Source organism: Eurypyga helias, unplaced genomic scaffold, assembly GCF_000690775.1.
Source record: "Eurypyga helias isolate BGI_N326 unplaced genomic scaffold, ASM69077v1 scaffold13582, whole genome shotgun sequence".
Lineage (NCBI taxonomy): Eukaryota > Metazoa > Chordata > Aves > Eurypygiformes > Eurypygidae > Eurypyga > Eurypyga helias.
In genome coordinates this window covers 32,725-54,292 of record NW_010235361.1, presented here as the reverse complement: position 1 = coordinate 54,292, position 21,568 = coordinate 32,725, and the positions used below count along the sequence as shown (strand labels likewise).

The 21,568-nt window shown below is 39.2% G+C and overlaps 1 protein-coding gene across 1 annotated transcript in view; it reads left to right on the top strand.

The window, feature by feature from the left end:
* The first annotated feature begins 70 nt into the window (after positions 1-70).
* AOX1 (aldehyde oxidase 1) overlaps positions 71-21,568 on the top strand; it is a 40,356-nt gene continuing 18,858 nt past the window's right edge. Inside the window, exons 1-18 of the mRNA XM_010146720.1 lie at positions 71-130; positions 1,332-1,389; positions 4,487-4,583; positions 5,343-5,451; positions 6,001-6,127; positions 7,015-7,076; positions 7,697-7,777; positions 8,261-8,341; positions 9,459-9,603; positions 9,771-9,863; positions 11,596-11,747; positions 11,965-12,058; positions 14,558-14,667; positions 15,528-15,712; positions 16,868-17,030; positions 17,953-18,045; positions 19,918-20,087; positions 21,415-21,541. Coding sequence (XP_010145022.1) covers positions 71-130; positions 1,332-1,389; positions 4,487-4,583; positions 5,343-5,451; positions 6,001-6,127; positions 7,015-7,076; positions 7,697-7,777; positions 8,261-8,341; positions 9,459-9,603; positions 9,771-9,863; positions 11,596-11,747; positions 11,965-12,058; positions 14,558-14,667; positions 15,528-15,712; positions 16,868-17,030; positions 17,953-18,045; positions 19,918-20,087; positions 21,415-21,541 — 2,007 coding nt within the window. The remainder of the gene's footprint in view (positions 131-1,331; positions 1,390-4,486; positions 4,584-5,342; positions 5,452-6,000; positions 6,128-7,014; positions 7,077-7,696; positions 7,778-8,260; positions 8,342-9,458; positions 9,604-9,770; positions 9,864-11,595; positions 11,748-11,964; positions 12,059-14,557; positions 14,668-15,527; positions 15,713-16,867; positions 17,031-17,952; positions 18,046-19,917; positions 20,088-21,414; positions 21,542-21,568) is intronic.

The following is a 21,568-nucleotide window of genomic DNA, read 5'->3' as shown; positions in this document are numbered from 1 at the left end:
CGCCGAGGGCACTCCAGCTGCGGAGCCGCCGCCGCCGGGCATTTTGTAGGGCTGCTGGGGCTGGGGGACGATGGCTCTGCGAGGGGCGGCGGGGGCTGACGAGCTGATTTTCTATGTGAATGGGAGAAAGGTAAGTGTCGTCCGGAAAGTGTGGAGAAGGGGGGTGGCTATTCCAGAAGTCACCTCGATGGTTGGGGGCACAGATTTGGAGTCCTCGGGCTTCTTCTTCATGGGTGTATAACTGAATCCTTAGGCAAGCCTCCTTCCCGTCTCCTCCTTGCTGGGTCAGAAGCAAATCAGCCTCCGAGTATTACTTCAGTTGCTTAATGCTCTTCTGTGTACAGCAAGTGTTGTTAGAAGGGGAGAAGCAGCAGAGGAGGACAAATGTGATTAGCTAGCTCTGTTGCATTTTGCAGGAAAAACACGTCAAAGGGAAATGGACTTTCAGCCGGGTTATCAGGTTTGGCTGGTGAGCAGACTAGTTTTTCATTTGTACATGCCAGGCTTTTCATCTTTGATGGTATCAGAGAAGATGCATCAGGTGGTATGAGACTTTCAGAGACACAACAAAGTCAGCAAAGCTCAGCTACCAATTAAACTGGTTGTTGATTTAATGCAGCTGGAACTAGATGGTTGTAAGCTCAGTGCAATAAGAAATACTGTAATCAGTCAAGAACATAGGCATTTCTAGGCAAGTGAAAGTTTATATAAATGATGATGGTATCAGAGAAGATGCATCAGGTGGTATGAGACTTTCAGAGACACAACAAAGTCAGCAAAGCTCAGCTACCAATTAAACTGGTTGTTGATTTAATGCAGCTGGAACTAGATGGTTGTAAGCTCAGTGCAATAAGAAATACTGTAATCAGTCAAGAACATAGGCATTTCTAGGCAAGTGAAAGTTTATATAAATGAAGTTAGATCTGCTGATAGCCTTTACAGGCTTCCTCTGGTGTTCATCCCAATAGGTTAAAGTGCCAGGGAGACTCCAAAATCTGCAAATGATGACTTCTTTCTGCTAGCAAGGTTCTGCTGCATCTTTATTTCTAATGTAGCTGAAGGTAGATTCCCTCAGTATGACCTTTCACTGCACTGCATTTATTTTTAGTAGTTGAAGGTGCCCTGGCACTTCTTTCTTGGAAGTGTATCTGTCTGAGAAAGAGTTTCCAGAAGGAGCCTAAATTCTCCTCTGTCTTTTGCAATTAGTCTAATTCTATGAGAGGGAACCAGAGAAGGATTCTCTTCAGCCTTTGTTGGAATGTAGTCTGTGCCCTGAATTTTGAAAAGCCTTGGTTTCTTAGTTAAACCTTTTTTTTCACTTCTCACTGCAGGTAATAGAGAAAAATGCTGATCCTGAACAAATGTTGTTGTCTTATCTGCGAAAGAGGCGTATCCTTTTCTTGTCAGCTCCATTAAGTCACTCATTTGGAAGCCTTGTTTGAGCAAAATTCTCATAAACGATAATTAAGAGGTGATTTACCAGGTTAAGGAAGTTGTGACTCCTGTAAGATAAAACCACCATATTAAATGATGCAGCTTTCATAAGCCAAATACTCTTCAGTGAGCTGCTGTATTTTTAGTCTAGTTTTCTACAGAAACAAAGTTATGCCATCTGGCATAATGTGCATGTGTGTATCTGTGTTCTTCTGCCCTCCTCCCATAAAGAAACTTAAGAACTTTTTGGCCAGTATACATAAAGCTTGGCAGAATAGGAGTCTCCAGGTTTTGTAAAAGGCCTTCTCCCGGGAAAGGGGAGATCTTGTGATGAGGCCCTGTGTCTGCTGGAATTCTGAGGTAGTCTACTTTTTCTTATGCGAAGAACTCCAATTCCAACTCCAATTCCAGGTTCAATAGTAAGTTAAATATGAACAAGTATGTTTTTAAAACGGAAGAAATTAAAAAATAGACAAGACAACAGAAGTTGGGAGAGCTGGAGCTCTCCCCCTGCCAGTTTTGGCTTGCAGGAGAGGTTTTTGCTGCCTGTCTTGGTTTCAGTGCACAGCTCAGTGGCTTTCTGGGTTGGTACAAATTGTGCAGCACTTGCTCTGATCTTTTCCTCTTTCTATTCACCATTTCAGAGCCCTGACTGTGTGTCTGCTTGCAGCAGGTCTAACTTAGGAATTTTCCAAAATCTGCTGTGCCACAAGCTTACTCCCAGCATTCATGAAGCTGTTGTGTAATATTCTGAGCACATGTGCAGGGACTCAGCCTGGAGCAGGGAGCAAATGTGGGGAAGAACAGAATCCTTTTTGCAGCTTCCTAGGCTGCCTCGTGAAACATACTCCCACAGGGCAAGTGACGTACCATAGAATGCACGCAGGAGAGAGTTTTTATATTTGTCTCAAAAGAAAGATGTAAGTGAAAACATGTTTGTTACTGGTGAGTCATGAGGAGGAGTTTGGAGCAGAATAGGTTGCTGTAGTTACAGTGCTTATGAAATTATTCTTCAGTAATTTGAACAACTTCAGACTCCATCAGACTACAGAAACTAGAATCATGGAATCATTTAGGTTGGAAAAGACCCTTGAGATCATTGAGTCCAACCATTAACCTAACACTGCCAAGTCCACCACTAAACCATGTCCCTAACTGCCACTTCTACACTTCTTCAAATAGGCCCAAGGTTGATGACTTAACTACTTCCCTGGGGAGCCTGTTCCAATGCTTGATAACCTTGATAACAGTGGTGAAGAAATTTTTCCAAATACCCAATCTAAACCTCCCCTGGCACAACTTAAGGCCATTTCCTCTTGTCCCATCGCTTGTTACCTGGGAGAAGAGACTGGCATCCATTAAGTAGCTCAGTACCAGCCCAATCACAAGAGCTGTACTTCATTGGTTAAAGTGCATTGGTGGGTGAGATAATGTCATTCTGCATTGACTTGCTCTGGCACCTTGAAAAATCATTTCATCTTTCTGTATCATTGTAACTGCTTATAAAATGAGGAGGATAAGATTAACTTGTCTTCAGGTGCTAGTTGGTTTTACCATACAGTCTGAGTGTCAACTTGTATTCCTGCTCTCGGTTCCTAAGGTCTGTGTGATGTGTGGGATTCTGAGATGTGCTTGCCTAGCTGTGTCTGAGACCACTTTGTTAGCCAGATAGAGGAACTGATCCTTTTCACAGCAAGCCTCCACATATAGTTGAGTTAATGTAGCTAAGGGGACAGCTAACTTTGGTAAAGAGACAAAAATCAATGTCAGGGGAAAAAAAAATTACACAGGAATCTCTTCAGCTGGTGTTGCCAAACTCTTTATAATGTGAAATGATTGCCTGAGTGTAAGGAACTTCAGCATCTTTGAATAATGTGTTTTATCATTGCAATGCACAGTATAAAACCTTTCTAAGCGTCCTGTCTTTGGGTTTTTTTGAGGCTAAACACCATAGAAATTGGCACATTAGACCAGTGTTAATAGCTGGAACGCCCACTGTAAATTAACAAGTAAATAGAAGTGCAAGAAGGGAAGAAACTGTATCTTAAAATGTATTTGCTTTATCTGACGGTTAGGATGTCTGTGAAAAAGGGCTCAGTAAAGCACTTTACAGTGGAAGAAGTAGTAGGGCTTAATTAGATAAGACCTTAAAGCAATACCTGCATCTCAAAGCTTTATTGCCAGTGAAGAGTGCTAGCCCTTACATTAACAAACTTTTTTTTTTCTTTTGACATTGTGGTGTGAAAAGAAGGTGGCCTGTTTTCCCTCCATCATTCCCAGCTCCTGGTACACAGCACTCTTCCTACACCTGTGCATGCTGTGGAGTTCCTCAGACCTCTCTGTGTACTAGTTCCACTCATTAGGCCAGCAGAAAACTAACCCAGGAAAAACAGGCTTTCAGCTCGGTTAAAGAGTCAGTCTCTAATTAGTCAGCTCATGAAAAGGACTGGTGAGAAAAACATGGGGCAAGTGGTCTTGGGTTTTGGAGCGGGTAATATTGGGAAGAGGAAGGACAGAAGAGGAGGAAGAAACGAGAAGTAAGGCATCTTCCCTTTGGTGGCAGTAGAGCTTCAGATTGGCCATTGTTCCAGATTCATAGAAATGAGCACTTCTCTTGTAAGTGTGATCTTTCAGATGAGATGCAAGATTAATATCCTGACTAGAAACGGGTATTCTGGGAAAAACTGGCATATTGGTTTTAGTGTTCCACTGGAACTTAAGATATATAGATAGCTATTTTGCCCATTTCACATTTTTTCCATTCATATTTTTACTTGGAAAACGATTTTTCACTTTCTTTTTCTGTCCCAACTTATTCCTCTTCCAAAAGAAGTCAGAGTCAAGTTTTCTGTTTTCTTGGGAAGAGAATTTTGGTCACATCATTTTAATCCAGCATAGAAAGGAGCCTGATACATATACTGTCATACCAAACCAATCCTGTGTTCCTTAGCAGTTCAGGAAAAAAGGTGGCCTCAAGCTTTTGAGCAGAATGGAGACCAGAATGAAACCGGATTTTTTTTTTTTTTTTTTTCCCTAACGACAGCATTTTCAGTCCATCTTACAGGAACCAAGTATGGTTGTGGAGGAGGTGGCTGTGGTGCCTGCACAGTGATGATATCAACTTATGAGCCAACTTTGAAGAAGATACGGTATCCTTAGCAGAATATTTTGAAAACCACACAGAATTTTATGATTATAGATACCATTTCCAGATATGAAACTCTAAAAAACCAAATTGTAAAAGCTGTAGTTAATAGTAAAAGAATCCAGAAGAAAACAGTGTGAAAAATACTGTTCATTCAACTATATTGTAAATTTGCTCAATAATGCTCAAATGCGTTATTGTAGGAGCTGGAATTAAAACAGTCAGAATGACACTTGAAAATAAACATTTCAACTCTATTAAAACATTTTATTGCTAATTTTGAAAAGCTTTGAAGAATTTTTATTTTGTTATGTTGTTCCTATTTAGAATGACATTTATTTTATATCATCATTTCCCTTGGGTCAGAAATTTGATTACCAATTTTCAGCAGTAATTCTTTACTTCTTGCAAACAACTGCACCAGCCCTCCCTTCCACATCTTCCTCTTCCAAAACACACTTGACAGGTTGCTTGTGGGCAAGAGAGACAAGAGGACAATTAGAAAAATCTGAAGTATTAAGGAAGGTATAGATTCTACGGACCTGTTCTCATAGGTAGGGTTTTTAGACTGGGGACAAGAGACACAGCTAGTAAGTGATCCCTTCTATAGTGTTTCATCTTATTCTTTAATTCTCATTCTAAATTGTGATCATGACTGCTTAGTACATAAGAACTGTCTCGGTTGACTGCAAAATAATATTCATGCATCTTTATTATAATGAAGTTAATACTCATGTTCTTTATTCTCTTTCATGTTTCAAAGACATTATTCAGCAAATGCATGTCTGCTTCCCATTTGCTCCTTGTACGGTGTGGCAGTCACCACAGTGGAAGGTGTTGGAAGCACAAAAACCAGGGTTCATCCAGTTCAGGTGAGAATAAACTATCACTGTGTAGAGGATTACTGCTTTATTCTTTTGTATACGGGCTGGCTTGAGTGGCAGTGCTTTTAGGGCATGGGAATTTCACATGATGATTATTCTCCCTACTAAATGGTAACAGAAGACAGCAGAAGTTTCTGATGGCTGGTTGATCGAAGCTGAGGCGATACGGCTGTGGTGGACCTTGCTTTAATACTGTCAGTCTGATCAAATAGTTGGTATGCAAGAACTGTTGGAGCGGAGCAGCCTTGTGCTCGGGGCTAATAGCGCATCTTGGGCAATTTCCCTTTAGCTGATGTTTCAGTATGAATGCAAACAAGACAGAAGTCCACTGAAGGTTAATTAGCTTCCTTAGTACAATGTGCCTGGACATCACCCCAAAAATAATTATTCTTATTTGAGATTGCTTAAATTGTTTGACCTAAAAAGTGTGATTTACTATGAAGACAATGTTTATTGTGGACTCTCCCATTTAAGAGAGGGTGCATTAGGATGGTGATGTACACTGGAAGGAGTGTCATTTCTGGTGTTTCATTTCAGGAAAGGCTTGCCAAGTGCCATGGCTCCCAGTGTGGTTTCTGCACCCCTGGAATGGTGATGTCCATATACACTTTGCTAAGAAATCACCCAGAACCAACTTCAGAGGAGATGATTGCAGCTCTGGCTGGTAAATATTGCCACGTTTTAGTTTGTAGCTATGTCCTTGAACCATTTTCTTCAGATACTTTGTGTAAGTGAGCGCATGCCTGCGTGAGTACGTATGCATGCACGCATATATGTACGTACTCTATACAAACTGTGCTTCCCGGCAGAGTTGCTATTGGAGACAGACCTTGTATTCCCTGTCATTCTTTTCTCCTGCAAAATGAAGCATGGAGCTGTGGATTGTTTTGGGGACAGGTGTTCAAAACATCCCCATATGTGTCTTTTGAAGTGCTTCAAATCAGATGTGCAAAAATGATGTCATATTGGAGAACTACCTGCATCTGAAGGTCTTTGAGATCCCATTACATCTGGAGTTGAGACTGTCCTAAGCCTCACAGGAAATCTCCTTTATGGTGGTGTAAAATAGTCAAATAAGGTGGAGAGATGCAGACCTTCATCACTCAGGGAAAATGTAAGCATTTATTGCAGGTGAAATAGCCTTCTGTCGTCTGCTGTGCTCACAGCAGCGCCAAAGGTGGGGTGAACATAGATGGTGATGTAATGCTAACCTCCTTCACTATTAGAAATAGGTCAAGGGAATGAGGAAAACGTTTTGAGTGGGTGAAAAATACTGTACAATCTCTTATTCTGCTGCATATTAAGCATTCATTCTCCTGCATATTCAGTATTGTCTCTACCTCAGCTCTCATGTATTTCGTACTCCCCTTGAAACAGTAGGCTTTTTCCTCAGGACCTGCAGGGTCTGAAGTCTTGTGACACTGACCTTTTCTGTCTTTCAGAGAGGAAAGAGAAGCTTTGAAGCTTCTAGAGCACAGATCTCATTTAAAGATATGACTGAAGCCACATGCTTTAGAACAAAGGTTTTTCTTACTCATTTCCTTTTTTCAGGGAACTTGTGCCGCTGTACTGGATATAGGCCGATCCTAGATGCCTGTAAAACCTTCTGTAAGGTAAAAAGTAGTGATGATGGGAAGACTAGATTGTGCCCATTAGCCTATATATGTAAACAAATCATCAAGATTGTCATTAAGGTCATCTCTTTCCTCTGTTAAGAGATGTAGGCCCGAGTTAGGTGTATAGTGGCCTAAGCCATTACAGAAATCGATTAACTGAAGTGGACTTGGTGTCTAGCCTGGATTATGAAGAGTAATCTGAAGAGACTCCATGTGTTTTACTGTGGGTCAGTACTAGCATAAATAAAAAAAGAATTTGGATTGATTTTCTTAGTAAATTTATCATGAAACGCAACATGTCAGAAACCTACAGTGAAAGAAATGGGAGAGTGAACAATGGGTGAAAGAAATAATGCAGACCAGCTATGTGTGCTCTCACACTGACAACTGAATTTCACATAGTATGCATTACTTTGTTTTAAGGACATCAACATCCAATGATTTTAAGCTATTTTTGAATATCACTTCTTTAAAACATATTTATTCCAATTTTGCTTATTATTAAACTTTATCTAGAACTTTACTGAAATATAAAGAGACACTCTTATCAGTTTAAGCAGACTTTAACTCATTGCCAGTCTGGGTAATATTTCACTAATGGAATATTCCTACTTCAGGAATCTGGTTGTTGTCAAAGGAAAGCAAATGGAAAGTGTTGCTTGGATCAAGAAGATGATTTGTTTGACAAGGAAGAGAAGGTAGGGTTTTAAGTATTTTACCTGTCCTATTTAGATACAAAACATAGAATATTGCATGTCTTTTTTTCTTGTAATTAAAGTAAATGTGGTATACTCTGCTGTATTTATCCTCCACCTTATTTGGTTTACATAATATTATTTGTAAAAAATATTATTCCTCACAAGAAATTTGGAGATATTTCTAAAAATTAGGGATTCTTTGTGTATGTTTGTATGTAGTTAGTCTTTCAGTTGCTTGCATCTACGCTGCCATTTGTGTTAGCAGTGTACTTTGAGAAACTGATACGAACACTTCCTTTGCCTCAGAAGCTCCAAATGATGCATGGTAATTTAGCGCTGAATCCAAATGATAATGGAATTGCTAGTTTTCTTCTGACTTCAGTGAGACTCTCATGATTTGCTTTTGGTTTTGTCTTTTTTGGGGGGATGGAATTAATGATGAGAGAAAATTCTTGGTCTTTGCTCGTTTTCTTTCTTTTTAAGGTTTCTACCAGACTGTTCTCAGAAGATGAATTCCAGCCCTTAGATCCCACCCAGGAGCTTATATTTCCTCCAGAACTAATGGTAATTTTTGCTGCTTATAGACTGTTCTTTAGCTCTGTCTTTTCCTTAGTAGTCCATAGTTCATACCTCATTCTGAAGTCCTGCTTAGCTGTAATTCATCAGAAGAAATGTCATAACATTTCAATATAAATCCAGAATTATATTTTTTTTTTTCCAGTGAGCTTATTGAATATTCACATACCAAAAAAAAATCATATTGGGAAAATGAAGTTGCAAAATTAGGTGTTAGGAGAGAAGAGAAATAACCTAAAATGGTCTTTCACTGCAGCACCTGAAGATATAAGTGCTTCTCAGCAAATGGAATAGCAAACACTTTTTAACGTTGGCAAGACAATGCATTTTCCCCATTTTATGGCTTAATGGTTTTGTTGGTCTTTTCTGTCAAAATATCAGCCTCGGCCACCCACACTGTGGAGCGTTTAGCCCCGGTGCTTAAAGTATGACAAAAATATAAGCAGCTGAGATACGGGCACTGGAATGGAAAGTGTCAGACCTCCATAATTATTGACTGCAGTATTTTCCCTAGAAAAACTGGAAGCTGCTTGTTTTAACATTATTGTCAGTCTATAGATTCAAAGCCACATTCTCTGTAACTACCTGGCTGCTGACACAGAAAGGTTGGTAACTATGGGACAGGGGTTCTTGACCTGTTGTACCACAGCTACTTCACAAGCCGTTTCCAAGTGGTCAGTAACAGTGCTAGAAGAACCAGATACACCCACATGCATGCTTAATCTAGAGAGGGATGCTGCTGCTAGTGTCATTGGTGACCTCCAAGCAAGCTGTATGCAAACACCTCCCTAAGTATTTTTTAATAATTTTTCTAGTAATGTCAGCAATTGCAGGATCTATTCCTACATTTTTGCTTGGGATCTATTTATTATCAATCTTGTTTATTAGCCTACTGGAATTAATTGAAGATGTTTTACCCATGCAGTCTAGAAATTCATCCCTGTGCAAAGACTCAGCATAACAGTCCCATTTCTGTCCAGTTTTGAAGGATTAGGTAGAACTGCCATTGTTTTAAGAATTTCATTTGACTTTCAGTCTAGTGTCTCTTAGACCTTGCACCTGTCTGTATGTCTGAATATTTAAATCTGCCGTATTTCCCCATCAGAGAATGGCTGAAAACAAACCAAAAAGAACCCTGTTTTTTCATGGGGAGCGAATGACATGGATTTCTCCTGTACACTTAGATGAATTGCTGGATCTGAAAGCTGCCCACCCCAAAGCACCTCTTGTGGTTGGGAACACCAATGTGGGTATGTATACACTCAGGATGGCTCCTGTTGCTGCAGTTCCCGTGTGCATGGGAGGAGTGGGGCTACGTTTATCATTCTTTTTGCATTATCATCCTTAAGCTTACTCTCCACTGTGTTGGAGTTGTCATTATGAAATTTTTTTGTCTAAGTCTGTTCTTATCTGGTAGGACCTGAGATGAAATTTAGAGGTGTTTTCCATCCAGTTGTTGCTGCTCCTGCAAGGATCCCAGATCTGAATGTGGTGAAAAGCACAGATGACGGTCAGTAAACTTTACTTTGTTCGAACACAGGAGAATCCTCTGCAGGAAGAGATGCTGCTCCATTCCATAGTGCTGTGCAGATAGAAGGTGTGAAGTGCTGTGCAACTCATTCCTAAGCATGCTTGGCTCTTTCCCACGTCAGGGTGTCAGTGGCTACTGTCCCAGTGCATGATCCAGAGTTTTGTTTTCATGATATGGTGCAGTACTGACCAGTGATATTCTCTTGGGCCCCATTAGTCATAATAGTACAAGGGTAGTTATTCTGGTAATACTGTTTGTGCTGCCAAGTCATGCAGTGTTTGCTTCGTGATCTCTGTACCATGCTATGCTGTATAGCAGGGAGACCCTTTCAGAACCACAGAGAGAGTTAGCAACATCGCATGCTTGTCTATGCTAGAAAAAGGGCTGTGATCGAACTGACATAGCCAATATGCATTAACTATCTTGTTCTCAATCATAACAGCATTAATTCCTGTAGATTAGAAATTCTGTACCTCAATATATGTAGTTAAGCATGGAGATTTTTTTAATTAACGTTAGACTAGGTTTTAATTTTTAAATAAATTCAATTGAAATTAGGAATAACAACTAGAAATAGATTTAAACTTATTGTATTAGCCTAAATTAATCAAATATAAATTACCTTGTGCAAGTTTGCTGCCAATGTTTTAAGGAAAGGCAAACACTCTGTCTGATGAAAATTACTTGCAATATGCCTGAAGACACTGTTTTGAAGTGGTAAACTGTATTTGACAGTTCTGTCATTGCATTTAGAATATCTTTTTCATTTCAGATTGGTCATCCAGCTCTAGCTAATGACAAGTTTGTTCTTAGCTGAGAAATGGTTGGGAATCGAAAAGAACCAGGGAGGATATTTATTGCTTCTTTTAATCTTTAAATAAGATTTAGTTATGAGATGGTGCAACTTACTAGTTCTAAAGTGAGATATGTAGTTTTGTTTGCCAGCCAGAAATAGTATTTCCTCTCTTTAATCAGATCGCAATGCAAAGCATGTTTTGATTAAATTTTTGGTTTAAGTACACAATGTTTAGTAATGCTTTACTTGATTAATAAAATGTCATTTGAAAATTATGTCTTGATATAGATTTGTGATTGAATTCTAGTGTTCATTCAAAACATTCATACATAAGTCTAATAATTTTGAGTAGAAAGACACCTTTTACCATTTTATAATATTGACATTTTTAAAAAGTATAATCTTTAAAAAAAAAAAAGTGTAACAACTCAAATGTATACAGTTATAAGCTGTCTTTCTAGGGGGAAGAAAAATGCCACAGTCAGTGTTAGGACTGTTCTGGGGGCTTTTTCAAATACTAACTATCCATACCTTAGGAGAATAACTATAACATATGTATGCAAACCAAGATCAAATTATAATGAAAATAATGTTTAAAAGTAGGAACAGCCTGGTGAAAACATTTTGAAGCTGACACACTTTTGGATGAAACACACCTAAACACTTATTCAAAGTTGGCACAAGGGAAGCGGTTGGAATGGGGAGCTGGAAGCAGAGAACAGATTTCCTTTTTAATGAAATTTTACCCCCAGGCTCCTGAACTGGAAGGCCACAATCCCTTTAATATGCGAAGGCCCCTCACCTTATACCTGCCTTTATTCCACTTGAGCAGCCCTAGCTCTACAGTCTGAACATAGTTTAATGCCCAGGCAGTAAAGCAATACACGTTATACTTTCATAATCTTTTGGTTACAGGTTTAACTCTGGGAGCTGCCTGCAGTCTCTCTCAAGTGAAGGACATCTTGACAAATACAGTCTCAGAGTTCCCTGCAGAGAAGACAAAGGTTTTCTGTGCTGTCCTGCGGCAACTAAGAACTCTGGGTGGAGAACAGATAAGAAACGTTGCTGTATGTTTTGCAGTAACTTGCAAGAACATGAATTGCTCCTGACCGCGTGTAAAACTTGGATTTAAAATTCTGTTTTTAGTGGTGAATTTTCTAGCGATGCATCTTTTTGAGCTTTTAATATGTATACATTTTATATACAGTCTGCATGTTATATTGTCACTTCTCAAAAAAATGTGAAGTGATGGAGAAAGGTGACATAAATTTCCTTTTTTTCAAGTCATTAGGTGGAAACATCATAAGCAGAAAATCAACCTCAGACTTGAATCCTATTCTGGCAGCCAGCAACTGTATGCTCAGTCTGGCCTCAAAAGGTAAGAGGAGACAGCCTGTCTCTGTAGTAGTGTCAGGGGTACAGACTCGTATAGTATGGGGAGAGGGGAAATCACAAGAGGTGATCATTTGTTAAGGAACCATTTTCCCACTTTCACACAAGATCACATCTGCAGAAGAAGTGATTTGCAAATGAAGAACATTTCAAAGATTCTTATATCAAGGGTAAGCATTCAGACCAACCAGGTCACATGTGCTTCTGTGGGAAGTGAGCTACTGTAAGCACTCTCATCATAATTTGAGTAGCTGTATACTACCTCCCTGGTAGTTTTTTTTCTGTAATTGGTGGTTTGCCCTGGTTTTAAAATCACCCTCTGGCCCTGACAGTAACTCTGGTTTCACGTTCCTCAGATACTTAACTTCTGATAGAGGAGCCAGCAGTCTAGCACCTTTTTCTGTGCCCATTTCCTCAGTTTCCTTCCTTCACTGTGTATACTCCCTCTACCTGCTCCTTTTCTTGTGCACTACCTTACCATTGGAGGTTGATGAAATTATTGGCAAGCATGAGCTGTCTGGTGGCCTGGATTCACATGCTTTCCCTTCTAGGTGGCTTATGTCCTTTTTGCCCTTGATCCGGACAGAATGCATGTTGTCATTTCCAGCCTTGTAATACTCCACTCAAAACCCTGAAATACATGTTCCTTAAGGGTTTGTTGTCGCTGAGCCAGGATTTCTTGTAACAGATAGACAAAACCTTATGCAGTGTCATTCCCATGACTTCTTCCAGCATAGTTTGGCATTGAGAGGAAAAATACCTGTCAGAATTTTGTTCTGATAAGTAAAAATACAAACATTTACATCTTCTTACCCAACGATTCTAATGATGTGCCTACTTATTTGGGAGATTAATAGGATCACTGATTGACATCTCTTTCTGTTAACCTGGCAGAACTTTACTGCTGGGACAGTAAGGTTCTTACCATATTTCTTTACAAAACGGTAATCAGTGAAACAGGAGAAGTGGAGGGCTCAAGCAAAGGAGGTTGCAGAAACACTGATAGTTCTTAGTATTTATCTTAGATTACAGTGTAAGAGAAATTGCACCTTTCTAGGTCCTGGCAGGCTCACAGGTGGGTTTGGACCATAATCTAAGTATGCAAAGAAATAGAATTGCAAAGGCAAAAATCTAGAAATGCCAGTGCTGCTATTCTTAGCTGTTATTTTTCAGATTCACACTTCAGCAAAGTAAAATTGCTTTAGTAAAAGTTTTGCTGTCACAATAGTTATATTTGAGGAATTCAATTTTAAAGCTAAGTGATGTTTTAGGATGAACAGGTTACAGTGTCATCATTATGTGTAACATGAAGTAAATAATCTTGCTGTAAAGCAGCCAGTCTTGAAATGTTGTGTTCATTGAATATGAGGGGAGTATTTTAACATAGGAACTTTTTAAATATGGGTCAGAAGATTACCTGGTTTGGGATAGGTCAGGACTACTGCCAGTTAAGTATTGTGTAGTAATAAGAAATCATTTATTTAAAAATGCATGGGACCCTTTAGGTATCACGGGCAGAGTACAAAGGACACAGCAGGCTAGTAAAAAATACTCTCTGACTTCATCTGTCAAATGCACGTGGTTAAATTCCACACTGGTGAATCACTGTGGATTTCTGTCTGTACGACGTTTATGCTCAGTGTTCTCGCAGAACCACAGTGCCATTTGACAGTGTGTGACTGGTACAGTTGAATCCCAACAACAAATATCCTTGAGCCAGTGGAGCTTGTTTAATCAATAGAAGCAATTATATATGTTAAAATGTTGCATTTCCAGTAGGCTTGGTAGCTTAACTGTGTAGTAGTAGTGGCAAACCCAGTGCAGCATAGATGGAGTTCAAGTGCCGAAAGGGCTTGAACTTCAAGATCTAGGTTCCTTGCAGACTTTTGTCCTGTTCTCTTTTTAAAATTCCAATTTTGATAGTATATATGATAGAATGATGTGATTATATATGTATATATCATAGAATAACATATTATTCCCTTTCAGAATAATCTACCAAAAAGAGAAAGGAAAAGGAATAGCATTTATTCCTGTGTAGACTCCTAGAAGTGTTCAAATCTCAGAACAAAAAAACCTCCAAATAACAGACAAACACTTTTTAAAACTTTTGCAGCAGTTTTCTTCTCCCATTCAGTTTTCTTCTTCATTTTTGGTGGTTTAGAAGGACAGGTAATGATGACAGCAGCTGCTGAGATTTGGAACAGGTTGACAGGAAAGGGGATGGGATCATTATGGCATTATCAGAAGGGAGGATTACAGAACGGGGATTGATCTTTGGTGTCTTCTTAGGACTCTGTAAAAGATAGAGCAGTCATTTGTATTTATAGAGTATACCACTGATAATTTGTTTAATATAAAGTCTGCAGTTATTTACTCAGGAAGGCTGCAGGTATTTCTTGTCAAATAAAAGATGATTGATGTACATTAAGTGCACAATTTTACAGAAGTTTCTGGATTTGTGATTTTTTTTTTTTTTTTTTAGGAAGAAAGCGACAGATTCCTCTGAGTGATATTTTTGCCGATGGAGTTGGTAACGATACCATTATGCCAGAAGAGGTCTTAGTCTCTGTCCATATTCCCCACTCTAGGAAGGTAAGTTACTGTTTTGTTTAGATTTGCTTTATACAGAGCTCAAGGCTATTAAAGAAAGAGCAGATGAGGCGTAAACCTTATGTTTAAAGTAACACTATTACTGCTCACTCTCTGAAATCCTTACGTTTGATCCTATAACTGCCTTACTATCTCCGAGTTTCAGCCAAAAAACATAGCTCAGTAGGTAGCTGGTGATATATGAAGAGTGATATTCAGACAGATGTTTACCCGGAAATGATGAGGGCAATACCAGTTGTCCAGACCCCGTGCAGAAAGGGGTCTTGGACAAGCTGCCATAGTCCTCACCAAAGCAGGCTGCTCACCTGTCATGTGGTTGGCATCAAGCAGGTAAAGCATTGTCATCCCTTGGGGATTTTTTTTACAATGAGGTAAGATGTGTGTTGTGCTGCTGTAAACGCTGCTGAACTAATAGTCTTTAAGGGGTATTTTGTTTCCGAGAGTGGATATGGGATCTTATAAGAGAATTCTGGGTCATGTTATCTTGAGTACTCAAGTTTGGCGATACTTTAAAGCCTCTAAGCTTTTGGTCTCGTTATAAACACAACCCCACTATCTTCCTCCATTCTACAAGATGCCTGTCTTCTAGCTGAGTACCATGAAAAAATGTAGGTTACCCAAACTGTGTAGATGATGGAAGGTTGGGTATGGGCTGCTGGGAAATCAAAGAAGCTAAAGCTATTAAAAGATCAAAAGAAGGAAGTGTATGGTCTTGAATGCTCAGGGAGTTGAATTTGTGCTCATTGGGGTTTATTCTTTTGCTTTATGTAGTGCACTAACAAGTTCTGCTTTCAGATTCTTACCTGCCTGCAGGTTGCTCACATCTGTCTGATCTTGCTCAGGGGGAGTACATCTCTGCATTTCGACAAGCACCAAGACGAGAAAATGCTCTCCCAGTAACCAATGCTGGGATGAGAGTCCTTTTTGAAGAAAGTACAGACATAATAAAGGATTTAAGCATTTTCTATGGAGGCGCTTTCTCAACCACAGTCTGTGCAAAACAGACTTGTCGGACACTTATCGGAAGGTACAATTTCTCTGCCTTCTCTACATTTCTAATAACAGGACTTTGAGATCTTGGGTGTACTTCCTTGGAGCATGAAAGTACAGAAAGATTTCATTTGCTGGCCTAAGCCATGTATGTTCAAGTGAGTGATCTTGTCAAGCCTTAATGATGACTTTTCAGGATTGTTACGTTTTGGAGTCTGCACATTGGTACAACTCTGGTGTGAAGTATGCAGAGAGGTCTGGGAGATGTGCTGTGAGGTAGGGGGATGAGGTGTACATAGTCAGTTGTGCACCTGAAACCAAACATGGGTAAATGATGCTATACCCCATAGGTTTGATAATCCTGCAGTATCAGTGTTTTCTTGAGTCCTTCAGTTTGGCTCTAATAGATACAAGGAGTGAGAATTTCGGATGCGCCCAGTAAACTTAGGAACACAAGTGTTAAGTCAACACTTAACCTTTCAGTATCTCTTCCTTTACAAGATTCTAGTAACCTTTGAAGTTATTTCCTGACTTGCCCTCCCCTTTGCAGCATCTTTCCAAGGTTTAGAGGAAAAAAAATGCAAATAACTCAAGCAGTATAAACCCATTTATCTAAACAGAGTCCCACTGGACTGGTTTACCACTTAGTACGCAACTGTTTCACTGATTGAAATACTTGTTATTTTTTGCTGCTTCACATGATTACGTTTATTCTAGCAGATACGTATTTTGATATCTAGGGTTGTATAAGTATGGAGAAATGACCTGTGGTGAGATACTTCAAGCACACAGCCTTTTCAGAAAATGCAGCAACTATCCAGCACTAATCAGATCTTTGAAAACATCTACCATTTGCATAGATATAATTATCCACTTTCCTTTGAATATAGGACAGTATCTACAGAATAATGTTAATGACTGTTAAATCAGCTTTAAAGCCGTAATAAGCTCTATGTATTTATTTATTTATTTTTAAAAGGCTGTCATAGGATCAAATCCCATTGACTTAAGGGACCTCACTTCTGTGAGCAACACTGGCCTACGCTATTTTCAAAACTGCAGGCCATCCTTAATATTTAGGCTTCACTGTGAGCAGGATTACACCTGTGGTTCGTGGTGCAAAGCTATTGCTGCTAATTGTATTTATTCTTTTGAGTCCTGGTCTTACTGTAGCTATTATTCTTCCTGACAGACACTGGAACAAACAAATGTTGGATGAAGCTTGCAAACAAGTTCTTAAAGAAATTGCTCTTCCGGGTTCAGCCAGTGGTGAAAATGTAGATTACAAGAAAACTCTGATAGTCAGTTTCTTCTACAGATTTTTCTTGGAAGTATCGCAGTCATTGAAGACAATGGTAAATTCGTTCTCCATGTCTGCTTTTGTGCAAGCAAATGAAAGGTTTTTTTTCTATCTGCTGATACTTGCAATTTGTACAAAATGTTGAATATTGTCTTTGATGTTCAGACCTACAGAAGAATGTAGATGCTTAATTCCCAGTGAAATTGATGGAGAGATGCCTGTTTAACTTTTAGGTGCTCAGGTATCTTTACCTTGGACATTAGACTTTAAAGGAAATTGCACGATGTTAATGGAACAACATACCAGTATTGAGCTCCCAGACTCAAAGAAAACATACATGAGGTCTTAATCCATCTGTCTGTAGTTCAAAACATAAACAGACAGAATAGAAATAAAGGCTTTAGAAAATAACTGTAGGTGTTAAACCAACCCTCCTTCTTGTATGAGCTGACTGGGGAAAGAGGATACTGAAGTTTCACTTCCCAATACATTCTAGGTATAATTTAACTTCCCAGTTCATTCCCAGTTTCACTTCCCAATACATTCTAGGTATAATTTACTTATTTTTGTCTTAAATAATTTCTTACAAGGAAAAGTTTCCCTTTTGCCTTTTTCTTCTGTGTTACCTTGAGCTCTTTCCTCTGAATTACCGTTACTAGATGATTCACTGTTACCAGGAGTGATTCTGTGACAGTTCTGATCAGACCCCAGAACAAAGCTTTTCTGACTATCTGTGCTTTATGTTGCTTACTTTAAACAAGCCTATTTGTTGAATCCAATATATTTAAAAATATTATTTAGTGAAATCTCAAAACTCTACTATGTTTTCAAATTTTTAGTTTAGAGCCTTTCTAGCTCATGAGAGTCTTGAAGGAATTTCTTGTATAAAGAGTTTGTATTTGGTGATTTTGGTTGTTAGCTCTTTTAATTGGAATGATCAAAATGTGAGTTGTAATAGTTATTCCCTTCCTTTTCAGGATCCTTGCCACTATCCTGACATACCAGTGGAATATAGGAGTGTCCTACAAGATTTCCAAACCAAAATGCCCAGGAGTATCCAAATGTACCAGGCAAGTGATATTATTCTAAAATTTCTCTGTGCTTTATAAGACTTGGTAAAAAGTCATGGTTCAAGCATGACCCTTGCTATGAAGCTCAGGTACAAATTTTCCAAAGGATTGAAGGCAGCAGGTTCTTAATGGTTGATTTTAACTGTATTTCAATTAAAAAAACCCTTGTCTGTAAAAATAGGCTCATACAGGTATGCTCACTACTTCTAAACAGTTCTCAAAGACAGATGTGCTGACCAAACTCCATTGTCCAACTGCGTAGATTTGGTATATGCAACCCAGCTGGAAACAATGAGGAGGACTTTAAAAAGCTTGAAAACCCAAGTCTACAGCTATCACTAAGTATTCTTGTCTCAACATACACTCTTAAGATCTCAGAGGGCTCTTAGGAATCAAGATGGAGTTTTTGATGGCTATCTGCTCAAAATAACGAGTATGCAAGGACAAGTCAGCAGTAGAGGGCAGCAGAGAATAGTTTTGGATTTTTTTGAGCTCACCCTTGTGTCTAGGGTATGGTGGGAACTCCTGTGAGGATTTTTGGTATTTTGATACCCTCAATACATTAGTAAAAATCTCAAGTTTTTGAAAAACCTCAAGAAAATGCAAATGGAATCTAGGTAAACTTTGGTTTTTATTTTCAGATATTCTTTAGAATAACATTTTAGCTTTTAAGACTTTGAATTTTTTCAAGTCAACACCTTCAGCTTCCTTCAGACTTGTCATTAAAAAAAAAAAGACACTACATACTTATAAAAGGGGCCAGGAACAAAGGGACCAGTTCTTTTATAACTTCAGCAATTTATTCCCCAGCTGCAAGAAAATGTCTAAACGACCGAAATGGAAACAGTTTGTTACTCAGGTCAGTTGGCACCAAGCAACAGAAATAATTTAGAAACCCAGAAAATAGGGTTTTTCCCTTTAAACTTCTGTCTACCTTTTGCAGGTTGTTATTTTTTGTGTGGAGTTCTTCATCTGAACATTATGAAGCTTTTAAAATTAAGGGGAAAAAATAGAATACATATCCTGAAAGATAAATACCTGGTCATTCTGTTAGTGGAAAAGTTGAGATGGTTTGGCTGAGACAGCCATTTGAGGAACTTCAGGCAGTCAAGTGAAAAATGTCTGTTCTTGGCCTTGAGCTTACAGCAGAGAGTGTGCCAGAAAGCACAGCAGGTAGAAATGTGTAGCCAGAACACTTGTGAGCAATTAACTAGTTCTAAATATAGGACAAGGAAAAGATTAGTGTGAGCACTGACCCAGAAATTGAAGAAGTGTTGTGGAAGTTGGCAACAATTAGTTGGTGTAGCAGAATTAACTGGCAGCATGGAATCAGCTTTCAGGGAAGACCTAGCAAAATAGGGTTAAAAGGCACCAAATTCATACACATAAAATTGAGAAGGGAATATTTGAACAACATTGTCCCACTGATTTACATTGATCAGTTGCAGTGTTTCGCCAAGGAAGACAAATCCTAGGAGTCACTGAAAATAGCTCAGAATACCAGACACTGCTAAAATACAGAGCAGAATCTTGTGAGAATAATTGGGAAATTATCAGAGCTTCATGACACAAACCAGTAAGGGAGGAAACTGTCCCTCTGAAAAAGAAATGGTGTTTGTATCGCTTTGATGTAAACAATTAAGGAAAAAAATCCAAGTAGATAAACCTGTGCTAGGCTCTCAGAAGGCTCCTTAGGAAATCCCCAGGAGCCATAGTCAGGTCCTGCATCCACATGTGTTTTCAATATTAAACCAGAAGATGATAATACGAACAGTTGCTCCTTCATCTGGTTTTCTGCTTACTATAAGAATAACGTGACTACTTTTTTGTACTTGTTTTGGGATGGGGTGGTGTGTATTTTTGATTGTACAGGACATAGACCTGAGGCAGTCTCCCCAGGATCCTGTGGGCCGTCCCATCATGCACCAGTCTGGAATTAAGCATGCCACTGGTGAAGCAGTTTATATCGATGACCTTCCTTCTGTGGATGGGGAGCTCTTCCTGGCTGTCGTCACTAGTTCCAGAGCTCATGCTAAGATTGTGTAAGTATTCAAAGTGTATCTGAAGGAAGTATTGTTATGAATTGCTGTTTGAGATTTTTTAGAGCAGACTAATGAGTCGTGTATACAACATGCCTGATACGTGCACTGACTCAGGTGCTGGAAGCAATGTTGTAGCTCAAGTAGAAGGGTCGCTTGGTTGTAGAAGGGTCTGCTTGGTTTTAAGGGTCTTATTCCATATTACTATACGAATAAGGTTGAACTGTTTCTGGTCTGTGAGCCGACCTAGAGCTAGCCATAGGTACCTCCACAAAGTGCTGAGCTGTGCAGTGCAAGCAGGCAGTGAAACTCAGCTTTACCCGCACAGCTTTGAAATCTGAACTCTGTTGTGAAGAAAAAAAGAAAAAGTTGGAAATATAGGAAATAGTGTTAGAACATTGCGGCAGCAAGGTAGCAAAGCTCGGATGAGGCCTTACAGGAGGGGAAGAAGGGAAGAGGATTTTATTTGAAAGAAAGCAATTTTTGCTTTTTTTATACTGCCAAGATACACCTATTGTAGCAGTTTGTTCAGCATTCAGGCACCAAAACGCCCATATCCAAGTTGTCTGCCCAGCATTCAGGCACCAAGACGTGTCCAGGTGGTCTGGACAGGTTTATTTGTGACGTCAGAGAGGATGAGCTGCAGCTGTAAGAGTCTTTGTTTTATTTCCTGGCTTGTTCTTAGACTGGCGATAGTATGCTGCATTTGGGTGTGCTCTTTCTGGTACTGTGAAGGAGCTGACATCCCCCCTCATGTCTGTGAGTCAGTAGGATTTATTCACTCTCCTTTGTCTGGGTGTTCAGAGAAGATGCATGTAGGTGTGTTGGGATATTGATGAGCTGCTAAACTAGGTGCTATCAAAACATGCCATTCCTTCTGACCCTTCAACACCCATATATTCCCATTCGTTCTCCATTTATACTGGTCTTGCCATTTCTTTTGCAATTCTCTACATTAACATTAACGCTCTGTTTGTAGATGATTATTTGTATCAGGTTTGATATCTGTGTAAGCTGTGAAGTCTTGGGAGGTTGCAGTTGTAGAATCATAATTGTGCAGTGATTTTTAAATCAATGGAGTTCAGGCAGCCTAGTGGGACAGTGATTTCCCTGTTGCATGTAGAGTATTTCCTGTAAATGGAGCAGGTTAGTACAATTTTAAATTGCCTTTGACTTGCACTTCTTCACATACCAGAGATAGAAGGCAAAGACATGTCTGAACCTATGAGCAGATCCTGGCAGTACAAGAAACATACCTCTGTATTGTGTTCCCTTCCTGTGCTTCCCTTTGTAAAACTGATTAATCACACTTTTCTCATATCCCAATCAGTTCTATAGATACCTCAGAGGCCTTAGAAGGGCCAGGTGTGTTCGATATCATAACAGCTCATGATGTACCAGCTACAAATGAGTTTTACTACGCTGATGATCCGGAGATTATATTTGCAAGAAACAAGGTATAACTACAATCTTTTTTTTTTTTT